This window comes from Pezoporus occidentalis, unplaced genomic scaffold, assembly GCF_034315485.1.
Source record: "Pezoporus occidentalis ecotype Australia unplaced genomic scaffold, CSIRO_AGI_Poc_V1 ctg11, whole genome shotgun sequence".
Lineage (NCBI taxonomy): Eukaryota > Metazoa > Chordata > Aves > Psittaciformes > Psittacidae > Pezoporus > Pezoporus occidentalis.
The window spans coordinates 4776753-4802639 of NW_026912886.1; the positions used below are offsets into that span (position 1 = coordinate 4776753).

At 35.2% G+C, this 25887-nt stretch overlaps 1 protein-coding gene across 4 annotated transcripts in view; it reads right to left on the reverse strand.

The window, feature by feature from the left end:
• The window catches only part of UNC13C (unc-13 homolog C), a 146793-nt gene that overhangs the window by 60101 nt on the left and 60805 nt on the right, over positions 1–25887 (reverse strand). For all 4 annotated transcript variants that reach the window (XM_062628072.1, XM_062628065.1, XM_062628087.1 and 1 more), the window contains exons 10-16: positions 17515–17684; positions 16980–17095; positions 15336–15499; positions 10929–11079; positions 7582–7650; positions 6097–6186; positions 5028–5156 (exon numbers count right to left, since the gene is read on the reverse strand). In XM_062628072.1, coding sequence (XP_062484056.1) covers positions 5028–5156; positions 6097–6186; positions 7582–7650; positions 10929–11079; positions 15336–15499; positions 16980–17095; positions 17515–17684 — 889 coding nt within the window. The remainder of the gene's footprint in view (positions 1–5027; positions 5157–6096; positions 6187–7581; positions 7651–10928; positions 11080–15335; positions 15500–16979; positions 17096–17514; positions 17685–25887) is intronic.

The following is a 25887-nucleotide window of genomic DNA, read 5'->3' on the forward strand; positions in this document are numbered from 1 at the left end:
TAACTGAAACTGCTTTTGCGGTCACTGTGGAATCATTTTGGAAAAGTATCATTAATCACACTGCTACATACTCAGCTGATCTGCAGATGCTACAGCTCCAGTGTCTAAAGGAACTTAAATAAAGGTGAGGCTCAGAAACAATTAAAATGGATGGTGTGACTAGTACCAGCAGCAATTGACAAACACACATGCAAACAAGAGTGTTTTTCAAAACAGAAATTAATATTTGACCCTTAATGTCACCCTGGTGTACATTTCACTTTTATTAAAAGACATTCTTTGTATAGCAAAGATTTATTTTTAGTATACCATTTCTCTCAGAAGCTAGTGAACGAAACCAAACCAACTGAAAGGCAGTTGTAGAAGACAAAGCCAGTTCACATTTAGTTCAGCATCTTACCCAAGAACCGTATTTCACAGAAATCAATATGATCTTTTTGGAAAAACAAAACCCAAACTGAAACAGAGAAGGAATTTTTAAAGTAGTCTCACATTAAAAGATGCAGTTTCACGCACTGAAATGGAAGTGCATACTCTTCCCATTCCTTATCCTAAAAATCTAACTGGTTAGAAATGCTTGGAATCATTTAAGTTGTTCTTACATAAATTGATATTATTGCTGGCATTGTTATTAGTTTTGTATGATTTCTGACAACAGACACCTTCACAGAAGCATTATACTGAGGTAAAAAAACGTTGGCAGTTTGATTACATTGACTAGTTGCAAACTTGCAAAACCAACAGAAGAAAGTTCCACCTTGGAATAAAAATCAACTTGAAACAGAGTTATTTTCATATAAAAAAAAAAATCTGAGAGAAGAAATGTTTTGATTGGCTTGAAAATGTTTCTATTAGCAGAACTGAGAGGCACAGTAAACCGCATAACAGTGTAGAAAAACTGAGTGGGAGGACAGCATCATACAATTATTATTTAATATTTTCTGAATGAAACACAATTTTAGAGGCACAAATATTTAATTTCTCTACTGTTTTGCTGAAAAATAGGGCTTCTCCTGGGCTAAACACTATTGCACAACTTTATTTCCCATTTCATACTGTTGAATGTGTTTGGAGATCACAGATTGCACACTTCATGATTCAATTCTTATAGTATTTCTATAAGAAATTAATAATCTACCACATTTTTTACCTTTCTATTAATGAAACAGAGATACACCTTCAGAAGCAACTAAATGCCTTGGGTTCCCAAATTCCAGTTGAAAAATTGACCAGGTACTTACATTTAAGTACAGCAAATCTAAGCTCTAAGAAGGGATACATCACAAGGTAAAAGCACTGTGTTGCTATGGCTGCCTAACACCTGGCTCCATAACTACTTAATTAGTTGCTAAGGTCTTCTGTGACAACACACAGAGCTGACAAAAGGAAAGGTCTCCAAAATAAGGTAGAATTTCAATACTATTCTGCAGAGCAGGTGTCAAACAGAGTGTATCCCAGTGGTTTTTTCTCTCATACTGGTGCTGCCAGTCATGAAATGATTTGTACTGATCAAGAACTCTTCAGAGAACAGAAAGAGCTTGATTTGCATTTCATTGGTTTCACCCAGTGGAGAAGACTGCAAAAAGAATTACTGAAGGGACTTTGGTCATTGTGAGTGTCAGCCAAGATTTAAGATTATTTTTTGTTTTCTTAAGAAAACAGAAACAGTGACATATTTTTAGCTGAGTCAGAAAGCTTCCAAAATGCTTCCAAAACTACTTTTTCATAGCATTCTTATTTGCAATACACAGCAGCTAACTCTTCACTCAGATCAGTGTTAATTAAAGAGGAAATACTACATCTGCTGTATAAGGAATTAAGTAGTTCCCCATCAAAGTGCTTTGTCTCAAATGAGGACAGTAATATACGAGTCAGTAAGACTGTCAAGATGTCATGTTTTACTATCTGTATTGCTTTCTTTTTTTGACACTAGCTGCTCTTTGCATTCTGGTGTGAAACTAGTATGACACGTTTGCATACTGTCAGCATTTACCATGCTTCACTCCAGGAAATAGAGCTGCTCCCCAGGGGTGATATTTTGTTGAAAGATATTTGCTTTATAACAGTGATTGTCTCTCTGACACAAAGATAGAGAGTAATAAAATGAGGCAGTGGGGACTGCTGAGCATATTTTGCAGTTTACTTGTTACTTTTCTTATAGTGATAGATTTCTCAAAATGCCAGCTTGAGCACCCTCAATTTCATCACTCACTGTCTGATTTTGGGCTGAAAATAGAACAATACATTCACACACATTCAGACATTGAATATATTTTCTAGAAATACTGCGGCAGGCATCTCCAAGAATTCTGGTTGCAGCAGGTGGTTAACATGAGTTACAAAGATAGCATATATAACATGCAGGAACCTACCACTACAGGCCAAGATGGAAATACTAGTGTGTAAGTAGACTGTGTTGGGTTCCACCTTTTCATAACATCATCCACAATATGATTCAGGAAAGAAATGAGCCATGAGGACAACAGCTGCCAGTCTTTCCCCCGAGTGAGAGCAGGTGGTGACCTACATATGAACCACTTCTTGTTGCTTTGGGGTTCATCCATTTCGGTTCTCACTACTCATAGCTCAAATCTCAGCTGTGCAGCTAAAACATGAATGTCCTGTGCTGCACCACCATGAATGGTGATGAACTCCCTTCCTCCCTCTGAGAGGAAGAGGCCTCATCTGAAGGGGACATAAGCTAAGAGAATAGTTAATGAAGAAGGCTTAAGGGTGGAATCTGGTGTAGTCTGACTATGGGGTTTGGCTAGAAGGTTAATGAAATGTTAATTACAAGATTGGTTACCGCTTCATTATTATAACTGTTACCACAAGCCAGTCTGCAGCTCCCCTGGTTTCACTGGAAACCTTCAAAGCTATAGGTTCCAACAGCTGTATGCTCAGCTTTTCCTAAAATTAAACGCACATACAGATACAATGGTAGCAAACTGTATGAGGACAATTAAAAGGCAGTTTACGTGTACAAATTTAGAGTTGATGCAAAATTTAGCTGGTAATATTATACTCATCTCTCTGTTAAAGCTAGATTAATTAGATTATGTTTCTCAGAACTGCCTCCCACCTGCTGTGAAACAAAGTTTTACTATCTGTTATTAAGTTCATATATGATTGTTGTTTGATTACTGTTAGTGATATTTTCAGTGTGGTCTATTTATCTTAATTTTAAATGTAGCTTTTTGCACATTTTCACTAAAATTTCTTGTACTTGCTAGCGACTGTAACTATAGACACTTGTCTGCTTACAGCTTCTACATACAAACTCACCCACTGGAAATCTTGCTGAAAGTGAATAGAAGCAGCATATAAATATAGTGAAATGCAGTTAATTCAGTTTTCCAATGGAGTGAATATCTGTGGATTTATTTATTTATTTATTTATTTCAGGACATACTGACTATCATTGAGCTGCGTAAGAGAAAAACAAAACAATAACATTGCCCACCCTGCTCAAAAATACACAAACAAAAAATTGGAGATGCATTACTTTAAAACTGTTTTACATTCTCTACCAAGCACTAAGGCTATACTATCCCTGCAATTTTAAACCATCTACTAAAATAGACTAAAAACTACTTTATGGAGTCATAGAAAACAGTAGAAAAAATTCTTTATACAGATAAGCATTTGCAGATATCACAATGCTGTGCAGAAGTAAGATTACGTCACTTTTAACTGCTTACTAAAATGGATATCATCTGCTGAGAAACTCTGCAGACGTATACAACACACAGGCTCGCAACAGCTCATATTATATTTAACAGACAAGATCAAGTTGCTGCAGAGTAAATGGTAAATGTTAGCAGGAAAACAGAACACCTTATGAGACAAGCAGATGTGATGTCTGGAGCTGCTGCTTCCTCCTTATTGCTATACTGCTACTCAGGTTACAATATAATCTGTTGAAGAATAAACACTCATATAAGCACTTGAGCATGAAGTGCCTGTGAGTGCTGGTGAGAAACACTTATGTTCAAAGCTTGGGAGACAAAGTTCTTTCATGTAACAAGAATCCAACATTAGAAAATAAATTCTCGTTTCAGAAGTGTTGAATATATAGCATATACTGCCTCTCCTGAAATATAGGAATTCATATATTGGATTCAAGTGAAATGTGCTTTCAGATAAAATTTAATGTCTTACGTATCCCGTAGTATGACTGTTCTTATCTATTAGATACTACACAGCAAATACGCAAATACTTTTCACAGCTGGAATAGTCATTGAAATACAATTTTTCCGGTGTTCCACCCAGAAGGCAAAAGTAAAGAACAGGTAACGTGATAAAGCAGTGATGCTCATTTTTGACAGCTGTATAATTTTGCAGGTAAAATTCTTAATTGTAACATTAGTTATAGCATAAACACTGGCCATACTGTAGATAAAAAAATAAATAATAAACCGTTCTCTAATTCTACAATTCTAATAGTTGTCAAGGCTTTTGCACGGCATTTGGAATACAACAAATGCTATAATTATTTTGCATTGACAGTTTGGCCTGATGGACTAATATCAAGAAAAGTTACAGAATTATCATGTGCTTTCTTGAAGCAGCTATTTGCTCGGATCCAAGTATGCCTCACAGGTGTTAAAATATAAGGCTAGAAAGACAATCTATCATTTTTAACAAATTATAATTCTTCTTTTCTAAAGCTACCAAAATGAAATATTAGATTAAAAAAAATAATTTCCAATTACGGATCCTAAATGAACAGTAATCAATCTAATGTTATCTTCTCTAAAGCCACTGGACAACTTTATAGTCATGTCCAATGTGATGACTAAGTTATGAGTTAACATGTTCATTTTGAAACTCATCTTGTTAAACATTTTAGAGTTCCTAGCCATCTGTGGGTTTACTTATGAAACATTGCCCCTTCTCACACAAATAAAATGAAAATAACCTGAGTGCTTTGGTATGAAGGACACTGAAATGCTTTGTATTTACCTAGGGTAAATTAACAATAACAAATGAGCAATAGCATGAAAGAAGTCAATATATGCCTTACCTGATCCACTAACTGGGAGTACAGATCATAGCAATTGTCAAAAATGTATTTATAAGTTGAGTCCAGGCAGGCTCTTACACAATCCTTCACCACAGTACTGGCTCGAGGTGGACTCTGCAATTCAAGTACCTAATAAAGTATTTCAGAAATGACAGAATATCAGAATTAGATTGAACACAAAAAAATCAAAGTGTTGCAATGAATGTAGTTCTGTAATGCGGGAATGAAAAGCATTGAAATATAATGGTAAAAATATTTATGATTGCATTGACTTAAGGGGATCAGTTTAAAGACATTTTAAAACACATTCTTAAACAAGTAGATTGTATCACTGTTTTATTTTTATGAAATGATTCATAGATGAAAGAAACATAAATGCCCAAGGGTTTACAACCACCTGCAGTGGAAAACCTAAAGATTTTTCCTTTATTTAGGAAGTAATTAAACCACAAATTATGTGCTTTCCTCTGAGTATCAGCCAATTAACTCTTTGGTTTTTAAAGCAAAGGGTTCAGCTTTTTACTACACTTTGACTCCAATTTGAACTTCAACTAAATGCATTATTTTAATTCTCTTTAGGTAATGCCTAACACAGTGAAATCAGATGCTATTGCAACAAATGCTGCTTTGTGTTTCTGTATTTTCATCCAGGAATATTAATGTGTACCATCCCATTCAAAATATATTTCAGAACTTAACCACCTAGATATCAACATCTAAAGTGACTAAGCCAAGTAGATTTATCAAACCTGTTTTACTGTTAGACATGTGACATTATGATACTACTAGGAAAACATTTTATATGATACATGTTCATACGGAGTTCAACTGAGTTTGCATTATGTGACTTGACTTTAAACTAATAAAATAGGTAAATTTTTTGTTTCCTTCAGGAGATATAAAAATAATTGTTGAAAAAGAAGACAATTGTTAATTTTTTAGGCGTTGGCTTTTACTTCACAGTTAAATACAAAGTATGAACAAGATGATTTCAATGATTTCCAGTAAGTTGAAAGATCTAATTTAAAATTGAAGATTATGATTTTCTTGGAAAATAAAAGGACCATACCTTCATTCGAAAAAAAGTAATGCTTGTAAGTAGGTCCACAGTTGATTTCAGATCTTGGAGTCTTTCAGAATTGCTGGCAGGAAAATTATCCTGGTGAATCAGGAAGAGAGGAAACATGGTGAAACTGGAGTTACAGGTAAGATCCTTGAACAGCTTTGAAAAAAAGCCTCTAAGAAAACAAAGATGCTGTTTGGAAGGATTAGAAATGTTCATGTGTTACCTGAATTCTGCCCCTGAGAAAGTTTGTAATGAGTATCCCTTTGACATGAATAGGAACACTTCTGATAATTCTCCTCTATTTGTAATACAAATGATTTAAAAGAGTGTGATATTTCAAAAATATTAATGGAATAAAAAATACTACAAAAAGATTGGAAAATGATGCTAATGAAAATAATTTATGGGTTCTCCATGGCACAGAAATCACTTGTAGGCATAAATGCAATAGTAAGCTTAATATAGAAATCATATATTGAATTTTTACTATGATCTCTAGGCTAACAAGAAAACTGATGGGAAGTAGTCTTATTTAAATGGCTCCATACCAATGAAACATCACTCAGATATCCTCACGCTCCAATACTTTCTGGATAATACTCTGCAAAATTAAAAGTTTCTAGGACGAACATGTCTGCTGCATGAAAGATGCGGTTTTAAAAACTGAGTATGTGCAACTTTTACTACCTCTAATGCCTTGGCTTCTTTTAAATATTCCCTTTCTCCTTCAGTTTTAGAAAGCAGACCAGATGAAGAACAGAGGAATCCTTGGTTTGGAGGCTGCCAACCCTAGAAGCTGAAAGGAGAGCCATAGCTGATGGACCACTAATTGTGTATGTATCATCCAGAAGTTCATGATCCAGTGGAACAGAAAAGAGAGGGAGTTCAGAATGGTATGATAACTGGGAGGTATTCAGTGCATGCCTCTTTCCTGAAAGGCTGGGTTGGAGCATACCTCAGTGGAAAGAGCTTCCATGAGGCAGAAATGAAACTGGACTTCCTATCATGTAGAAAAATTAAGAGTCAAGTCTCTTTCAACATTCCTAGGATCACAGCATGGAAGCTGCAGCAAAGGTATCAGTCTCTCAGAACAGATACAGCAGTAACTTCAAATTAACTGCAAATTGCACTACATGAGACCGTGAAGATAGCTCCCAGATGAACTAGCTTAATCAAGTTATAGATTAATTTAACTGAAATTGGTAAATCCTACTGTTTCTTGAATGTCTGCTCATCCCTTAACTCATTCTTAGCTTTTGGAAATAAAACTTTATTTTCAAATTGGAAAAATATTGTTGTTAAAATGCTTAAATTCTGGGTCTCATGTCAGCACCCAATATTTGAAGCTTCTTTGCCACAAAAGGGATTAATGTCTGAAACTGTTTTAACCAAATATAGCCCACATGGAATATTTAACACACACACACACACACACCCCCACACACCCAACATTTGAGTTGTTCTCTACATGGAATACATTGCACATACCCTGTATTTAGACAAATCAATCCTCAGAGAATTGTGCAATTGATCCAGCAGTTTTATGAACTTTTCCCTCTGTAAAAAGAAAACAAGAATATGTTGCATAAGAATCTGCAGGTTCCTGTAACTGGTGGGGTTTTAGAAAGCTGCTTTCCATTCTTAAAAACAGATTGTTTTCTTCTGTTTCCTATATAAGTACTGGTCTGAGATAACTGCGGTTAAAGGGCAGACAATGTATCTTTTACTACTCTATTTTCCCTTTTTATCCTACTTGGTTTGCATTCAGCACTATGCAGCTGTGCAATATATTAGTGAGGTGACACAGACTTCCCCATGCAGCTTTTTCCTTTTAAAATGACCTATGTATTGTTAAATAACTCAAAACATCTAAAAATTGAAAAACATTGCTTGATGTCTCTGACCAAAAACACAGTAACAGCATAAATTCAGTATAAAATTCAAAGATTTAAGTTATGTTAGCAATGTTTATTAAACAGATAAGCTTGTAAAATCTTTATACTTGCCTTGTAATTGCTTACCTCTTGAAGAAAGCACTTCCCCCTCCCTTTAATGTGTACTAAGCAGTAACTATTTACAGCAGAATTTGGTGTAAAAGTATGACTGAAAAGTATATTTCAGAAACAGTGGATTTTGTAGGAATAAGCTAACCAAAACTATGCAGTTATTTTTCCCTGTCGTATGTGGAGATTAACATGCTAACCTGATAGATGAAGGTGAAGTGAAAGTATTTTGCTGTGAGATACCCAGCTGAATTGTGCCATTCTCAAGTAATACTAATGAGTTTCTAATTAACAATCTTCATGTTAGAACGTTTTCCATAGCCCACTGCACAAAACTGTGCAGAAATCCTTGCCAGCCTAAGTGGAAACAGCAGATTTGTAGAACTATCAAGATCTGGTAGCTCTCAGAATGCGTAACTGAATCTGAACCATTCCTGAGATATGACTGGCACTAATATGAAGTAGGGTTCCTTGTGCACTCTCACCAGGGGAGCCCTAATCTACACCAAAAGCCACTACTCTGGAACAGATCTCAAGGGATCAAAAAGGAACTTTTTTATCATGCTATAAATCTTTACTGAAATATTCAGTCAGCCAAATCCTTCCCAGCTGTAGCCTGAGGACTTGAATTTGAGATGTTCTTTTTGATGAATGATGTGCAGCTATCCACTAACAAATGCCTTTTGACCCAAGAGAAAAATAATCTAAAATTTTGCCTATAAGTCAACTGTTTTGAAAAAAAGAGCTACAAATCTCTATTAGTAATGCTTACTATTGTCTTTCCATCCATCTGTTGAACCAAGAATTGGATTGAAATTTGTGTCAAAGGTAAACTGGCATTAACATCAGGGAGAGTACTAAATCTCCATCCAATCTGAGGATAAAAGTAGTTCTGATTGTTAGAAAAATGGAAAAAAGGATAGAAAATCCAGTAAAAGCATTCTCAATTTAAAAATCTGGATGAAATCCAGAAGTCTAATAGAGCTTGAACATTGAAAGAGTAGTCTTCTTTCAATGAAGATAAAGGCTCATTCCATAATAAACCATCAGTTAGCTTAGAAAACTTTAATGAGAACAGAATAATATTCTACTGTCATCACAGTAAAATCACTAGATCACATCTTATATATAAAAATATTTGTTTTATATTGTATATATTGTTATTACTGTATATATTGTTATATAAAAATATTTTACTTTGCAGTATTGGAACAGTGTTAATATTCCTCTTTCAAAGCAAATCTCTAGTATTAGGAGATAAAGTTCCACTTCAAGAACATGCTGTCTCCAAACTAAAGACCCATAAACTGTTTTTATAGTAAGTATTTCTCTATTGCTGAACAGACCTGAAAATAGCTTGTTTGTTTGTTTGTTTTCAACAGACTCATCCCTTAAATTTGAAAACATGTTTCTATTAGTACTACTTTAGGTGTACTGAGAAAGTAATTTACAGCTGTAAGCAGTACCATCAAACCCTGACATTCAGATTCAGCACTAATAAGAAAAATCAATCTTTGGCATTACTACTACACAAAGTGAGTTTTATAGAGATAAGATCTATCTCAAAAATGAAATGCAAACTAATATTTAGTTTTAACTATTTGAAGCCCTATATGAAAACATTATGAAGGAATGCTGTAAGCTGTTTGCTACAAATCAAAATCTGTTTTAGCATCTGGAGCAAGTTTTTGTTACAAAACTAAACATTTACACCATTTCCCAAGCATGGATTAAATTACTGACAATATTCAGATAACTGTGTTTCTGACTTTTGATGGGAAGACAAAAGCAAAACCAGAATTAAGCCTTTCCTGGTTTACTAGTCCTAATGTATCATTTCATAGCATTATCTTGAAAATCCCAAAATTCAGACTCTTTCTGTTACTCCTAATACTGGAGAAGAGCATCATAACCTCTAACACTACTTCAAGCTATAATTTATATTGAATACATTTTAATTATGCTTAATCATTTATTTCATGTCAGGAAATGGTATTTTAGAAAACATTATCATGCTTCCATAGCTACTGATAAATGAAAAATATCATTGATATCAGCTATATAAAAAAAAAAATGGAATTAATGCATTTTTCAACATCAAATTGTGTTTATATTCTGACTACATCATGTGTAATAGTAGAGAGATGAAAGCCACTCCTGAATTTTTGCTCTCCCTTCCTGTTCTCACCTCCCCAGTGTGGACAGGTGAACAAATTAGAATACAGAGTAAATGTAACTTTACATGTTCAAGGACTAGGAAGTCTGTGCACTGAGAGATATCTACCCACAGAAGGAAAGTTAGTAACAACAAAAAAAAATACTAGCACATGCTGAAATGCTGGTATTCCTCCTAAAATTTCTGATACCTAAATCCAGGACTTGGCCACTGCACCATTACTTTATCAAAAATAAGTGCTCCTGTACAAAGAATAGTATTTATGGCTAGATCCATTTGGTTACTATGCGTTCACTGATGGCACAGCCCAAGAAAGCAATTGCAACTGAGACTTGGTCTAGCGCAGTTAACTTTTGGCAAGCCCTACTGCAATAAGAAAACCTGCTTGCTGAAGAGTATAGTACTATGCATGAGTGCCCATACTTTCCACCCTATATGCATTACATATAAAGAACTGAATAGCATCTTCTCTACCTTTTATAATGATTGACTGAAAAGACTCAAAGATTTTTAAAAGCTAACAGCCACTCTTATTCTTTTTAATGACCAACTTTTAGAAGAATAATTAATTTAGAAGTTAGTACAGTATCATATATTTGATATAGAAAGAAAAAAAAAAAGTACTAGTATTCTATTAAAAAAGAAAGTCTACTTACCCCAAAGTTAGTAGCAGCAAACCGATCTGAGGCAGATACATTAGTTGCTGCTGTAGTATGAGCATAAAACGCATTTATATTGGCCAGCAGTGTACTCATAACTGCTGGAACACCAGGGCACATATATTTAGAAGACAGACAGGAAAAGTGCCTATAATTCAAACAAACTGACAGTTATTTTAAATGGCAAAGATTTTGCTTGCTCTTTCACCACAACTTCCTTCCAGCTCCAATGTTGAAGCTTTCAAGCTACCTCATGGACAATTGTGCAGATACATATGAAGAAAATCTAGACATGTTTGATATAATTGCCACTTGTTGCACACTGATATTTTCAAAGTGAACACATAGGTTCACATCAGCTTCTTACTCTAAACACAAAACCATTATTAACTATCTTAACTGCTATTAAGCAAAACATTCATTATTAAATACAAACTTAAAATCAAACACAAATTTAGCATAAAAGGCCACAAGAGATCTATCTGTACTGTAATGAAGAAGCATTTAATTGACTGCAACAAAGATTCAAACCAGCATTTTAGTGTTGCTTTTTAGGCTATGTTGTTAATGAAAGGTGAGGCAGCAAGCAACTTCTTGGTTCACCTTGATCTGATGTAGGCCATAACTGAAACTGTTCCACTTTGATTCGGGCCAGTAAAGTTTCAGTTAACATTAAAACTAAAACCAGGTAATCAGTCTGCTAAAACTGAACCAGCCAAAACCAGAGTTGCAATGTAGCAGCAGGAGATGACTGCTTATTACGTACAAAGAGTTTATAACATAAGAAAACATGAGATACAATATGGATGAAAGATCTAACACATGAGAGCGAACAACATCATGCAAACCCTAAAATCTTAATTTCAAGATTTATGGCTAGGCAGGATTAGGAGGAAGATAAAGGGATAAAGGGTAAATATATAGAGACAGGAAAGAATGAATGGGATTAGGCAGAGAAGATGGCAGTGAAAATGAGTACAGAGCCAAACAGCAAAGGGTGAAGAAACTCCAATTGCTCTGGAGCTCTCTGCATGTCTGAAGGTCCTGATTTGGCAGCATGCTTCTCTTAGCTGGAGTCTCCGGCTCCACTCTACTGTTTCACCATAGGAGCATAAGGCAGAGCAGTGTGCTGGGCATAAACCACCTGGGCCCTAGTGCCTTTTCAAGCAAAAATTAACACAAGGTACAACTGAGCTCACTCCTGCTGAACTTAAGCCAAATACCCTGAACTGCTGTCACTGCCCATTTTTGTGGGCCTGTGAAAACAGCAGCCACTAGCATGAGTTATTAACAATTTCTAATGGGCACATGATGTTACACCAACCATTGCTGTCTCACATATTTTAGAGTAACATTGCATTGTTTAAGCTAGAGTAACATGTCTAAAAACAGACCTGCATCAACTTTCTTAGTATGCAATTTGCTGACCAACATGCAGTGCCTGTGTTCTTCTAATCTTTCTTCCAGTGTGAATCAGCAAAGAAAGATGGCTAATTAATTTGCTGCACCCAGTAAGCGTATGCTATCAATGAAAATTACTTTAATGGGTGATTTGTGTGCTTTTTGCAATGCAGCCACATTAACTGAAGACTAGGAGGGGAACAACATGGCATAGTTAATGCCCATTAGCCTGCTGGAATGAGAACTATGTCACTGATTTAAAAACATCAGATTCTACCTACGGTGATTCTTGCCAGTAAGAAGCAAAGATCTTAATAGAGCTTTTATTGCACTTGTCTCCGTTACACAGTAAATCCAGGATGCTGACATTATGTATAATTTCAGTGTCTAGTCAAAGACTGCTTCAATACGTGCTCTGCTTGTTGCTGTCTAAAGAGAAATAAATTACTTTAAAAGATGAGAATAAGAAAATTATTTTTTTTCTCGGTGGTGGAGAGGTGGCTTAATAGAGGTAGGTAAATAAAATTCCAGTACAATTCCGTGAAGAATCTACAGCATAAATCACCACCCATCACTGCAGTCATCAAAATAAAGGCCAGCTGGATCACTGAGCTGTCCTATTTTGTTAATCTGTTTTCTGTCTTATCTATTTTTTTTTCCTGTTCTCTCACACATACGTGCTTTGACTTCTGGGAGTATACCCATATCATCTGTGCAGCAAACTGTGTCTATTTGGCTATCCATCTATTCATCCCTAAAAATATAAATCTCTTCTGACCTACATAAGAATGGCTATAATTGTTTTTTCATTTCTTTGCCCAATACAGACTCCTTGAGGAATGGAAGAATATAATTGTAAAAAAGAAGAGTGGATTATGGAATCTCTACAGTGAAGACTTTTCAAAGAGCCACAGTTACTGCAACACAGGCATGCTTTTTGTTGTGTTTTGCATCAGTGCTTGTTTTTCACATGAATTCCACATTTGGTAATTTAAAAGCAGTTGGAACTTTGTTTTTATATTAAAACACCCCTTCTATGTCAGCATTCTTTAGGGAAGAATTGCCAATATTTAGTCTCATAAAAAAACAAGTGGATGCATCTGTCTCCAACAACAGACTATATAAACTTTGTAAGTTTATCAGAAAAGGTCTCATTGGAGACAATGACTAAAGCAGGCAAGTAATCACCCATGAAATGTCTTTTGTGTTGATATCCACATTCCAACCAATATCTGGTGGTGCACAGGTAATCTGATCTAGAATCTAACACTGACTCAAACATCATATGTTTTAAACCACAAAAAGTGCAAAATTTCTATGCTGATGCTGGTTGAGGAAAAGAGCTTGAGTTTTTTGTTTTTAAAGAGTTTTAGACCCATTGGGACTGAATTTCTGTGAAGCAGTCAGGCACTGAAACAATAAACGAAAATCTTGTTTATCTTTGCTGAGCTGCCACAGTTGTGGTTGATGACCATACTCAGTCTATTTGGAAAATCACAGCTATCCTATTGAAATATTATTTCTGTGCTCTAAAGGAATAAATATAAATAAATACTAATTTGCGAGCAAGAAATAAATCTTCAGGGTTTACTAAGAGTATCATAGGTGACAAAGCCACCAGTTTTTCACTTGTGGTTGTTCATCAAAACCCATCCATGTTGTACCAAGATAACCAGCTACTGGGGTGATAGTTAAGAAGAATCACTGAAGAAATGCTAAATCAGTCCTGAGCAAACAGCCCTCCCTTGGCACTAATAGCCCTTGAGAATTCATCTCATACAAAACCTTGAATTCATTTTGATGCATACAGCAGGATCAACTCTACCATTTTAGAAATTAACATTTTGGTAAAAATAGCATACCAATTTAAATCAAGTTATAAAACTAGAATACCATGGTAGTTAATAAGCAACATACTTAATCAAGATATCAAGACTAAAGAGAAGCTAAACATGAAACCCCAAATATTCATGAAACTCGGCATGTTTCTCCATATGTAGTACACATATACACCACCACAGGGGAACTGTCAAGCTTACTTAATTATTCTGTGCAATGTTGTTTAAGGTCCTTGGAGGAAGAACATTAAAAATATATGTATTACAAAGGCATCCTCTACCTTTCTATCAGATGTACAGCACAGTAATTCACACTGAGCAATAAAGTTTCACTTTCAGTAAAGTGAAAGACATGTTCACTGCAATGGTAGATGCTGCCATTATATCCTGCAATAAAAAGAAAACTTCACATTTATGTGCCTTTGTACTTACATTTTATAGAATGTACCGTAAAGAAATGGAGGAAATAGGATACATGTTCTGAATAAAAATTCCATAATATCAGCTTTCTACGGGAAAAATAATCTGTGTTTCAAGGACTCATTCGGAGTCATCTGCTTTCCTATGGCTGCAGTAGGAGCAGAATATAGTCCTTTTCACTGGCAAACTTTTTACTGAACAAGAATACAGGACGGAGCTCTTGTATTTCCAGGTTTTTAAACTCAATGGCTCTGTCTTCTGAAGTGATCAGACAGCTGCTTTAGTCTGGACAATATAGTAACAGATTCTAGTACAGTTAAAAATGGATCGCATGAATTATTTACGTGTACTACAGAAGTTTACTGTAGCCACTGCCGGTGTTCTGTGATGATTTCTGTACTCCTTGAAAGGAGGTAGACAGCTTGTGAAAACCTGTCCTACCATCCCAATCCCATCTGAAACAATGGAAGTCTTTCTGATCCTTGCCACAGATCACTATTAGAAGAATTAAGAGACGCATTAGTGGTAATACAAGTAACAGGTTATAAAATGCTTATAATAGATCTTAATTCCATTGCAGATGAGAAGCACTTCAATGAAAATGAGATGGACAAAACTGAAAACAAGGAGTTTAAATCAGGAACAGGAGAGAGTAGAGAATGAAAGCATGAAGGCTTAGAACTCATCACCTCTATCAAACACATTCTTGACAGTGGAGTAGAAAACCAGATGCAATCATACTTACGTCATAGCTTGATAAATATATTCAATTCCATAGCGCATTGCAAATTCATCTACAATTTCTTGTGCAGCATCATCAAAGTACACCTTCCAGGCTTCATCACCTCTCACTTCAGGGATTTTTACAACACCATTAGATTTAACTTCCGTCAAGTAATGGAATAAATTCTAAATATAAGAAATGTTTCAAATAGGAATTTTCCTCTTTTAAGTGGCATTCTGAAAGTATATCCTACATAACAGTCATCAGTATGTTGACTGCTGGACTGTGGGGTTTTTTGTGTTTTATTGTTAGGGGGGGTTTATTTTTTTTTCTAACAAGTCATCATTGGGTAAACAAACCCTGACTCTAACCATGGTTTTTGTAATGGAACACTGCTAGTGTAGGCTTGTGATGCAGAGCACTGATCTACCTCCTTGATATAAGGTCATGCCAGCTAACTGGCACAGAGAGACTGCAACATAAGCTTGTGCATAAACTCTCTTCTCTGTCATATGCTTGCGTTAATGAATGAAATCCTCATGTTACAATGCTCACTATAGTGCTTCAACTTTAATGGGATCTGCAACCAATAAATTTCAAATTTACTATTTAAGATCTGTAAGTTATAGGAAACCTATCAGAAATCTTGCTAAAGCTTCTCAAGTAGTAAAAGGCATGCAATAAGGTTTAGGTTTAGCAACATTAGGACCCAAGCTAGTATTTAATTTGCTGTTCATGTCAGATTACCTAGCTCCATATGCATCCACCAACTGAGCAAGAGATTTTATTTCCTATTTTCAGTGACATAAAAAAAAATGCCCAAACCTTGAAATAATTTCCTTTCTGCTAACCGTCCACAATTGTCTTGTGGATTATCCTAAAGCAAAAGATTTTTGATACTTCACAGGTCAAAAAATTTGCAATATTAAGTCAAAACCTATGAGCACATGTGCCTTCAACACTTAGTTTTACAAATGGTGAACAATGGGGTTTTGTGGACATATACTAGTGATGAACTTTCAACCATGTATTATCTATCAGCTTTCAGAAAGTACTTGAATTAATTTAAATTAAAAATACGTCAGAAAGTATTGTTTGAATAGAACTTCAATGTGGGTCACTGTTAAAGGGAAGAAGAATCAAATACAAAGAAAAATATCTTGCAAGACACAGTGGTTTATCAGCGATGAGTTTTTTTCAATGTTAACAAAAGCAATCTACATGAAATGGAAACAGAATTTTATATTGTGCTCCTCCTGCTTTTTCTCACTCTTTCCAAAATATGAATTAATGTAGCAGAAAATAAATCCTTTACAGTTAATAGCTATGTTTCTGTAATATACACAATGGTTGTATCTCCTTGATGTTAGTAATCAAAATGCTAAAATAAAGTATGGTACAGGGAGAACTTAGCTGACTCCACCTCTTTTTCTAACTCCTAATGGCAGGAGCAGGAATGATGTGTTGGTATTTGTTCTGCCTTTGTCTCTGAACCTGACATGCCGTCAGCAGTAAAAAGTGGAAATCTAAAATAAACTTGTCCTGGGGTGTAGCAGCAGTTACTTGTTTCAGTGTTCTAGTGTTCTGTAGCCTTTTTTGCTCATCCCTGCAACAACTAGATAGTAATTTCTGTATAGTACATTTTCTTTAACTTCTCCAACGTACCTCATGTAGGCAGGTGTACTGCACATGGTAGGGAGCAACTTTCTCCTCTCCTTTTATTTCAACATTGATTTTCAATCTAATGGCACCAGAGACAGCTGATTTATCTGTTCGCTTTTCTGAAGAGCAAAAAAATAATGTATTAGTAACTACCAAGAATACATATATGTCATGTGAAAAGCTTTCAATAAATCTTAATCTTTCTAGCTTAATAAGAATGTTTTAAGTCAGAAATTCCTGCTGCTGAGAATCAGATTTTTTTTTTTACTACCTCACACATGGTTCAGGCCATGAAGCAGAATCCCAAACTCTGAAGTAAAGAATTTTATCTGCCAAATTCCAACCAGCCTGCACAGTACTTTGTTTAACAATTTTCCCCTTTCAATAGGAATTATTTCAATTTTACAGTAGCTGTACTAATTATTATTTTCATTATTGATATTTTTCTGTAAAGACTTCAGCCACAACCTGAACTATGCCTGAGTAGGGTGGATTCACCCTTCCTGGATATATTCAAAAAAATCAGTAAGAATCATACCTAAATTATACCACACATCCATTTCTCCACTCAGTGTTCTTACTTCAATGATTGTTTGCCCGAGGAAGTCGTCTGATTCCTTTTTGAAATGTTGTTTTACTCTAGATTTTATGTCATCATCTTCATCCCATACTCTCACTTTGATTCTATCTGTAGAATTATGGCATTCACTGTAAAAATAATAAATACAAAATGTGAATGCTACATAAGCTTCATACATTTGTACTTCTGTTTAATTCACTGTCCTAGATTTCTATACGCTTGCTTAAATACATACAGTGACAGAATACAAACAACCTGTAACATTCAGTGGAATGAAAGGCCACACCACATTGCCAGGAACAAAACTACAATTACTATATATATATAAAAGAGAAATTATATGTATGAATTATATACACATATGGATTGTATTTTGGAATGTTATGAACTTTTAATTAGAATTATTATTAACTTACAATGTGTACTTCTCAGTGTTAATATTTAACAAATATCTTGGAAAGGTACAGTTAAATCAGTTTTTTTTTTTTCATTTAGAAATGCTATATAGTGCATGCAGTAGACCATAAAAGTAATAGCCTAGAATATTATAATAGAAAATCTTAAATAATATTTCCAGTATGTGGCAGGAAGTTTGGAAAACCAAACCCAAAAACCAAATCACAAAACCCCCCAAGAGCTATGAACAAACAAGACAAGCCAGGCAATCAGAAAAATGTAGAGAAACAAGTACCTGGCTTGCCTTTTTTTTTTTTTTTAAAGATGTATTTCTTTCCTCCAAGGTTCCCATTCCCTGGTAAGGAGCAGGAGTAGGAACAAACCACCATATACTAAAAAATTCCCTGCAAATTTAAGTGGCTTACTAACCCCTCATGAGTTCAATGGATTTGAGAAACTACTGGTTGTATGAGAGTGAGGTGGCTTCAATTGCAATTTGCAGAATTCCCGATAGATAAATTTTTTACTTCCAGCTCTTGCATATATCCATATGCATTTTTACTTCCATATCCTGCATATATTCACACAGAAATGGAAAAGAAACTCTACTGCTGAATATTCCTATAAGCCACAATGAGGACTGTTTACTGTTGGTCAGGTTGGCTTTCATGACTTCACTGGAATATCCTAACATTGACTCTAGGAGTCTGTGGCAGTGAAAAAACTTTCTGATGACATTTAATGGGTAGCGCAGACCTGGCATCTGTAATAAGCCATGTCATCCCATGCATCCATACTAATAGGGTTTTTAATATATTTTTTAATAACTACAAAATATTTTAATTAGTAAAAATCTTTGATTATTTGTAAATATACCTTTAAAGTGTATCAGCAAATTTTCATCTTCCACAAGGTCTTAGTTTGACACCAGATTCTGAGTTTTTACTTGAATTCTATTCCAAACACTATCGCCGCTCAGTGATCTGTCTCAGCATTTCCAGCATTAAAACAGTAATACTGTAATTTATCTCCCAAGTGGCACCCCTCAGGGGTCTTCTAGGAATTAATTAGTGGTGGTAATGAGTTTTGGAAGTATAAAGTGCTTTAAATGGTATTATTACTGTCAAAGCAAATCAGTCACTAAAAATGGCATACACAGCTTTTATTCTGCCTCACTGTGACATCATTCACTACCACAGAAATGCTTGTGTCTAAATTTTAACATTGCAGATATCTTTGGTAATTAAAACCAACATTGTTCTGTGATTAGCAAAACTAATGAAGCCTAGTTTACTTTCGTCTTATGACTGGCTTCCCTGGCATCTAACAAATTGCAATCACCTATTTAAACTTTTCCCATCATAGAGATTTTCCTAAATTACCCCTTCATATGGACTCTCTGAGGAGCTGGGGTGAGCTGAAAATGAGGAAACTGTTAGGATCTCATCTCTGTCTGACCACCTATTTTCATAGAACATGACTGACATAGTTAGGCAACCTGTGAATTTTCTCTGACTGACCACAAAATTAAAAAGCCATTGGCCAGGATATATAAAATACAGGAAGATACAAGATGGATCAAATAAACACCCTTTGTGTTAAAAACCTAGGCTAAAGCCTTTGATTTTCCTCATACACAGCTCTGCATTATTGCCTAACATTGCTAGACTCCTGATCTACATTTAACTGTGCACCTAATAGAAACAGTAAACAGGATTTCCACAGTGGCATAGGCAGACCTGTCACTGGTGTGGCATTTAGTGACCCTCATCACCGTATCTGTAGATACATTAGTATCTGATAGTATCTAATTGCCACTTGTAGAAATCTTGTTACTGTTTTGCTTCTCAGGGAGACGCTGCATATATAAAAAAATATCATTAAATGGTACTTCAGTACAAGTACCATATTTATGGTATTTCTCCTGAGACACCACCAGTTTTCCTCTGATGTACACTTGGTTGATTAAGGGATAGTTATTGAGATGATCAGGACAACTGCACTTTTCCTGATATCCTCTTTTGTCTCCTTCATATCTTTTTCTCCCTTAACCTTAGGTCAGTGAAACATAGTGAAACCTATCACAACTGATGGGTTTACTCCCATGCTCAACCGTATGTCTAAACCTTTAGCACAGAATCAGCTCTGCTACGTATTTGCAATGTTCCCATGCAAGACTCCACAACTATCATAGATCTGTGACGCAAAAATGGAAGGCTGGATGAACATGTATTTCTACAGGCCTGCACTGTGGAAGGAAGAATTACTATGAAAGTTACAGAGCTGTCACTGAATTCTACTTACCTGCCAGCCTCTCAATAACAGCACTACATAATGAGATGCACATTCTGCTTTTGTCACCAGTAACATCGCTGCAGAAGCTCTGTGGCTTTGCAGAAAGCATTGGGTGGGATTCCTACTTCCTACTGTGCAGGAAAACCAGCCCACCACGTTCAAGGCAACCAACATATGCTATTTTCACTGTGCCTCTTCTAGCCACTCCACTTTACATGCTCAGTAAAAGTATTCAGTAAGGTGTGATACAGAAAAGTGAGAAGTGATTTAGTTTTTAGCACACAGAGAATGAAGATACCAATGATTTTGAAAGCTGGAAAAACTGCAGTATATTTGCAGATGTTAAACAGAAGTCACAGTTTTGATATTTAATAAGTCTGGTGATGCTGCATCACTCCTACATTTACAGGATGAAATATATTTACATAGACATGAAATAATCCTCACAGCATTCCTGCGTATTCTAATGGCTAGAGTTATAAAAAAAAAGCAATAATAAACTATCTTTACTACAGTACCTCAATGTAAATTCAATATTAGGTGCGCTGGCACAACCTGATTGTACACCTCATCTAAGAGATCTACACCCAGTGGTGAAACAACAACTGACTGATATTATGCTACTTTCACTAAAGAAATAAACTTAAATGAATGGAGAAGCTGGTAAAGAATATATGGAGACTAATTTCCCACTCTGCCAAAAAGAAACACGTTCATCATAATAGCATTCTTTCCTTGTAGTCTTCAGTAAAAACTCTTACATCCACTAACAAATTTGCGTTCTTTGATTAGATAAAGTGGAGAGGATTTTTTTTCTCCTACTGCTTTAAAAAAGTGTTACTTCGAGAACTTAAAGTAACTTTTTCAATAAACTATTTTGGTGAAATTCTGTAAGCAATCAGCAGACAAATTACCTTACGCCTGAGATGTAGGGAATTACTGCAGAGCCTTTGTAACAGCTTTGCCTGCAGTTTTGCACGTTTTGTAGCAAGTCACTCCGGTTGTTGATGGATAAACCTGAACATCTAATTTGTTTTCACCAGCGTACTTCAGCTGAAGACGGCCAGCCTGTCTATCTCGGAGCACTTGCTGAAGAATCACTGTGGTCTATGGTAATTGAAGTACACAGGCTCCTTTTTTCTCCTGTTTTTTGTTTCCAGTTTCTTTATCTGGTAGCTGCTATCACTTCTTATTCTGTTTCAAAAACACCTGAATTCTTTCCGAACATACATTCATTAAGACACGTAAAGAAAACACCATACATACCACTTTGTGATACTAACCACGGGTAAAGTCAGTATTCGTATTGTTATTTCAGATGGCTATCTCTTTAGTTGTAGACCATTACATATACCTTAGGTCTCTTCTACAAACTAAAGGAATAGATTTTGGAAGATGATATTTTACTCTTTTAAGTGCTATAATCACTTAGTGACTCAACACTGACTTAACTGGAAAACAGATAAAAACACAATGCCACTTGAAAAACAAACAAAAAAACCAAAACCCCCAAACAAAACAGAAAACCACATACTAAATGAGAGATCATTGTTCTTGTGAAATCCCCTCATGAACAAGCCTAAGGAATACATTTTGCATAGCAGGTAATGTACATAAAGGAGAGAGTTGAACCTTGCCAAATTCCTACCAAATTTTGTTCCCTTATACTAAAATATCTTGGATGCCATATTGTCTGTTGTAGGGAATGGAAGGTGGTAACACAGATATTGTCCTAAAAGTATAAAGAAACCACATGGTCATGGAAGACAGTAGTAGAATGAAGGTCAGGAAGCCATTTACTGCTAACGTTATCCTCAAGTTAATGATTATTGCCATTAATGCAAGCCAGAACCAGATACATCCATGGCATTGCTATGAGAATTGTCCATTCTGTTATTAACTGTTCAGAGATAGTACCATAATCCCTCAGAAAACCTATCTATTCCAGTATTTTACCAGCCCAACTATAGCCAGATTTTTGCTGAAGTCTGATATAAGCCTCTAAATGGAATTTTTGTGCCTGTTACTCCTTATTCTACTATAACAGTAAGCATGAAAAATAGATTATTCCTTTCATCTTTGAAGAGAAAGGATGTGTTTAAAGACATTCTTACCTACACTACTTGTCTCTTCTCTAGTCTGGACAGTCCCAGCTCTTTAACAGTGTGGTCATGAGGCATGCTTTCGATAAAGTAGAATGAGACTAGTTATGCTTTTTCTTGCATTAGTTTACTCTGTCATAACAAGAAGTGAGCAGTATAAAATTAAGCTGGATTGACAACAGTTTGAAAGAAAGACTCAGACTGAACACGCTGTAATGTGAAACTGAAAAACATTATTTCTGAACAAACAATTTATCATTTGAACTTGTTCTCAGAGTCTCGTGCTTTGGGCTGCGGCTGTGAGATAGTCATGTTAATTAGCAGGATGTCTCCGAGGGACTGGGCTGCTTACTGAAGAATTTTTGGAATGGATAAATCCAGTAAACTAATTTGTGGGTTTCTATTACCTAATTGCTTTTGTGTAATATAATTCTCTGTTATATATTCTTTTTTATGAAACAATCCTGAAGATGTTTCAACAATTCTCACAAGACTGTGTTTAGTTATCACTGGAAACTGGAACACCACATGGTCATTTAACCAATCCCACTGTCTTCAGGTACAATCAAGATCATACTTTTTACAAGGCAGCTCAGTTGATCTGTATAAAACTACAGTATGAAAGAATTTTGGCAAGGTCCTCTTGTATTTATTTCCTATACATGGCTGATTATAGTAAATATTGCTTTAAATGCATAAAAAAAAATCAGTTCTTTGCAGTACAGACTGTGTGAGTGATGCTCTTTAAAATAATTTCAAGGTAAGAGCATCCACATTGGATGCCTGAAATAGCTGCCAGAAATTCTCAATTCATCAGAAACTCCAGACTGAAATATCCAAAATACGAAGCAGTTGAACAGTTTCTCTGACCAACACAGAAACTTGAACTATCACAGTCTCTAATTTACATCAGTGCTGTTTGGTACCAGGGGATACTTCTCCCCAGTATTATCTGCTGAAATACATAGCAGTAGAAATTCTCAGCAACACTCTACATGTTTTAACAAACAGTTGGGGGGTTTTGTTTGTTTGGTTTACCTACAAGCAATTGAAAATCTTCTCTCCATAACATTTTATGTCTGCACTGATTTTTTCAGTATATTACCAGGAAATCATCAAGAATGTCACAGATCAGACAAATTCTAACAATACAGTGATGACTATAAAAAAAAAACAAAAAACAAAAAACCCACCTTTCTCATTGGTCTAATTTAAAACAATTAGATCAAATGTTTCCATGCACTGAAAAGAGTAACAGATACCCAATGAAGCTATTGATCAAAGCCTAGTGGCCTAATGACAAAGAAAATTGAAAGAATATGTAAAATAATCATCCAGTTATGTGAAAGACTTCTGTATTATACAACCAGATCTGAGGCATTAATGAGTGGTCAGAGGGAACATTATGCTTGCAAAGTCTGCAAGGCAATTTGGAGGTGTACACTTCCTAGACAACACTCCCAGAAAAAAGCAGATTTCCATATTTCTGCAATCAACTATTGAAAATAGCCAAGAAATGAATATGAGTGGAGTTTTATTGCAGATTTTAAAGTTTGTACAAAGCTGAAAACTGTACAGCCAATATATGTCTTTCTTGTAATTGAAAATTAAAAAAAGCAGGCCCCTTTCCCACATCAGATGCCAAATTCAACCAGAAAAAGGAAGGTGGCAGAGAGCTGCAGGACTCTTCCTTTGCTGGCATTGAAAAAGCTCTCATACCACCGATGTTTCACTGAAAAAAATAAAACCTGGTCTGTTATCACTGACTTAATAATACCAAGACAAGATCAAAGCTCTTACCACCTATACTACATTAATTAAAAGAGCATCTTCTGTCCTATTTACTTCTCTATCTTGTGTATAAAAAAATATACATTTCAAGGAAAGATGTATTCTTCCTGTGATAGCCTTGGGTTTTCTTGCTGAGATGCATACAGTTGTAGGTAAGCTCTAATTTGGTTATGGATTATGAGTTCCCATGTTAAATCTATGCCAGTATCCCATGGTCATTTAACAGAGGATTACGTTATTTTCTGTTAGAAACATTCACTCTCTGCTTACCATCCAATCATATTAGGGTTACGTGTGATCCTGCAAACAGGAACATTGCCCTCACTCTATCTGCTATGACAGAGCAAATGCACAGTGGGGAGCCAATGTTTTTTCCAAGTCTCTGTTTCGGAACAGATGGGGAGATTTCAATGCCTGTTTTGGTATTATGAGTCAATATATGATTGTGAGATCTTGAGATGTATTTTATTTCTGCAATTTATCATTTAGGAGTTATAATGATGATTAGTATTTTATTTTAAATAGGACTATCAAATATCACTAGTAGAGCCTAATTTTAATGAAACTTCCTGAGTCAATGGAATAGTTACATTGATCTATTTCCACTTTAATCTTGTGGTTAAACATTTATAATTTATTTAATATACTTTACAAATTCTCATATACTTTCAATTGAAATCCAATGCATTAAATAAGGAGATTATTTTAGAAAGCACAAGTACTATAGACGTGATTGAAAATGTATTCAGTTCAAAGCAGTTACTCAGGAGATTTATGCTATAGTAAGGTTTGTTTTTTTTTTATTATTAATGTTATTGCTAGAGCAGCAGATGACAGTAATACTTAGTGCTGAGTGAAAAAAAGGTATCATTTTACGTTTCCAGGGATTTAATAGTAGCCCTGCTCATATCTTTGAGCAAATATATTTAAAACTTCTTCTAAAAATTAAAAAAAAAGGTATCATTTTACGTTCACACCAGGGATTTAATAGTAGAACCCTGTTACACAGGAATGTGTCCATATCTTTGAGCAAATATATTTAAAACTTCTTCTAAAAATTAAAAATTTACTGAATTGCTCCTCCAACTTTTAACACTACCTAACTCATACATTTAAATGCAAGGAAGTAACTAATCTCTTACCTTTGTTTATTCACAGTGATACAATGAGGTATGAAATTTGAACTGTTATTGAAGTAATACAAATAACAAAACACAATCTCTACAGGGGAAGCGTGTAAAGTTTCTGAGTGTGTGTTTTCTCTGAATTAACTATTCTAGTACCGGCATTTGAATCTGTGAAAGGAATGGGCATCCACTGTTTAATACAGTCAGAATACCTACTACTTTTCCAGGCAAATAGAAGTGGCGTCTGGGTCATACATCTTTCAAACTCACTAGGGAATCAACCTCCTCAACAATAAGATAGCAGATTTTAGTCAAAACAAACAAAACCAGCCAACCAACCAAAACCCCTCCAAAACCAGGCAAGTAGATAGGTTACCTTCTTATGTAGCACATCATGTTATGACATTGCCCCTTCTTGAAGAAAACAGATGTCTATTTCAAATTGCTGAAGCCTAACAAATTGTTTCAATTGTTTACACAGATAGTAATAATGACAACTAACGTGTTCCTTATAGGAGGAAAGTAAGGTAAGAGAAACTAAACAATATTATGGCTTGAAGACAATTATTTTACATTGTGATGAGTGGTTATTTTGAAGTTGTCTGTTGCACACAGTGACT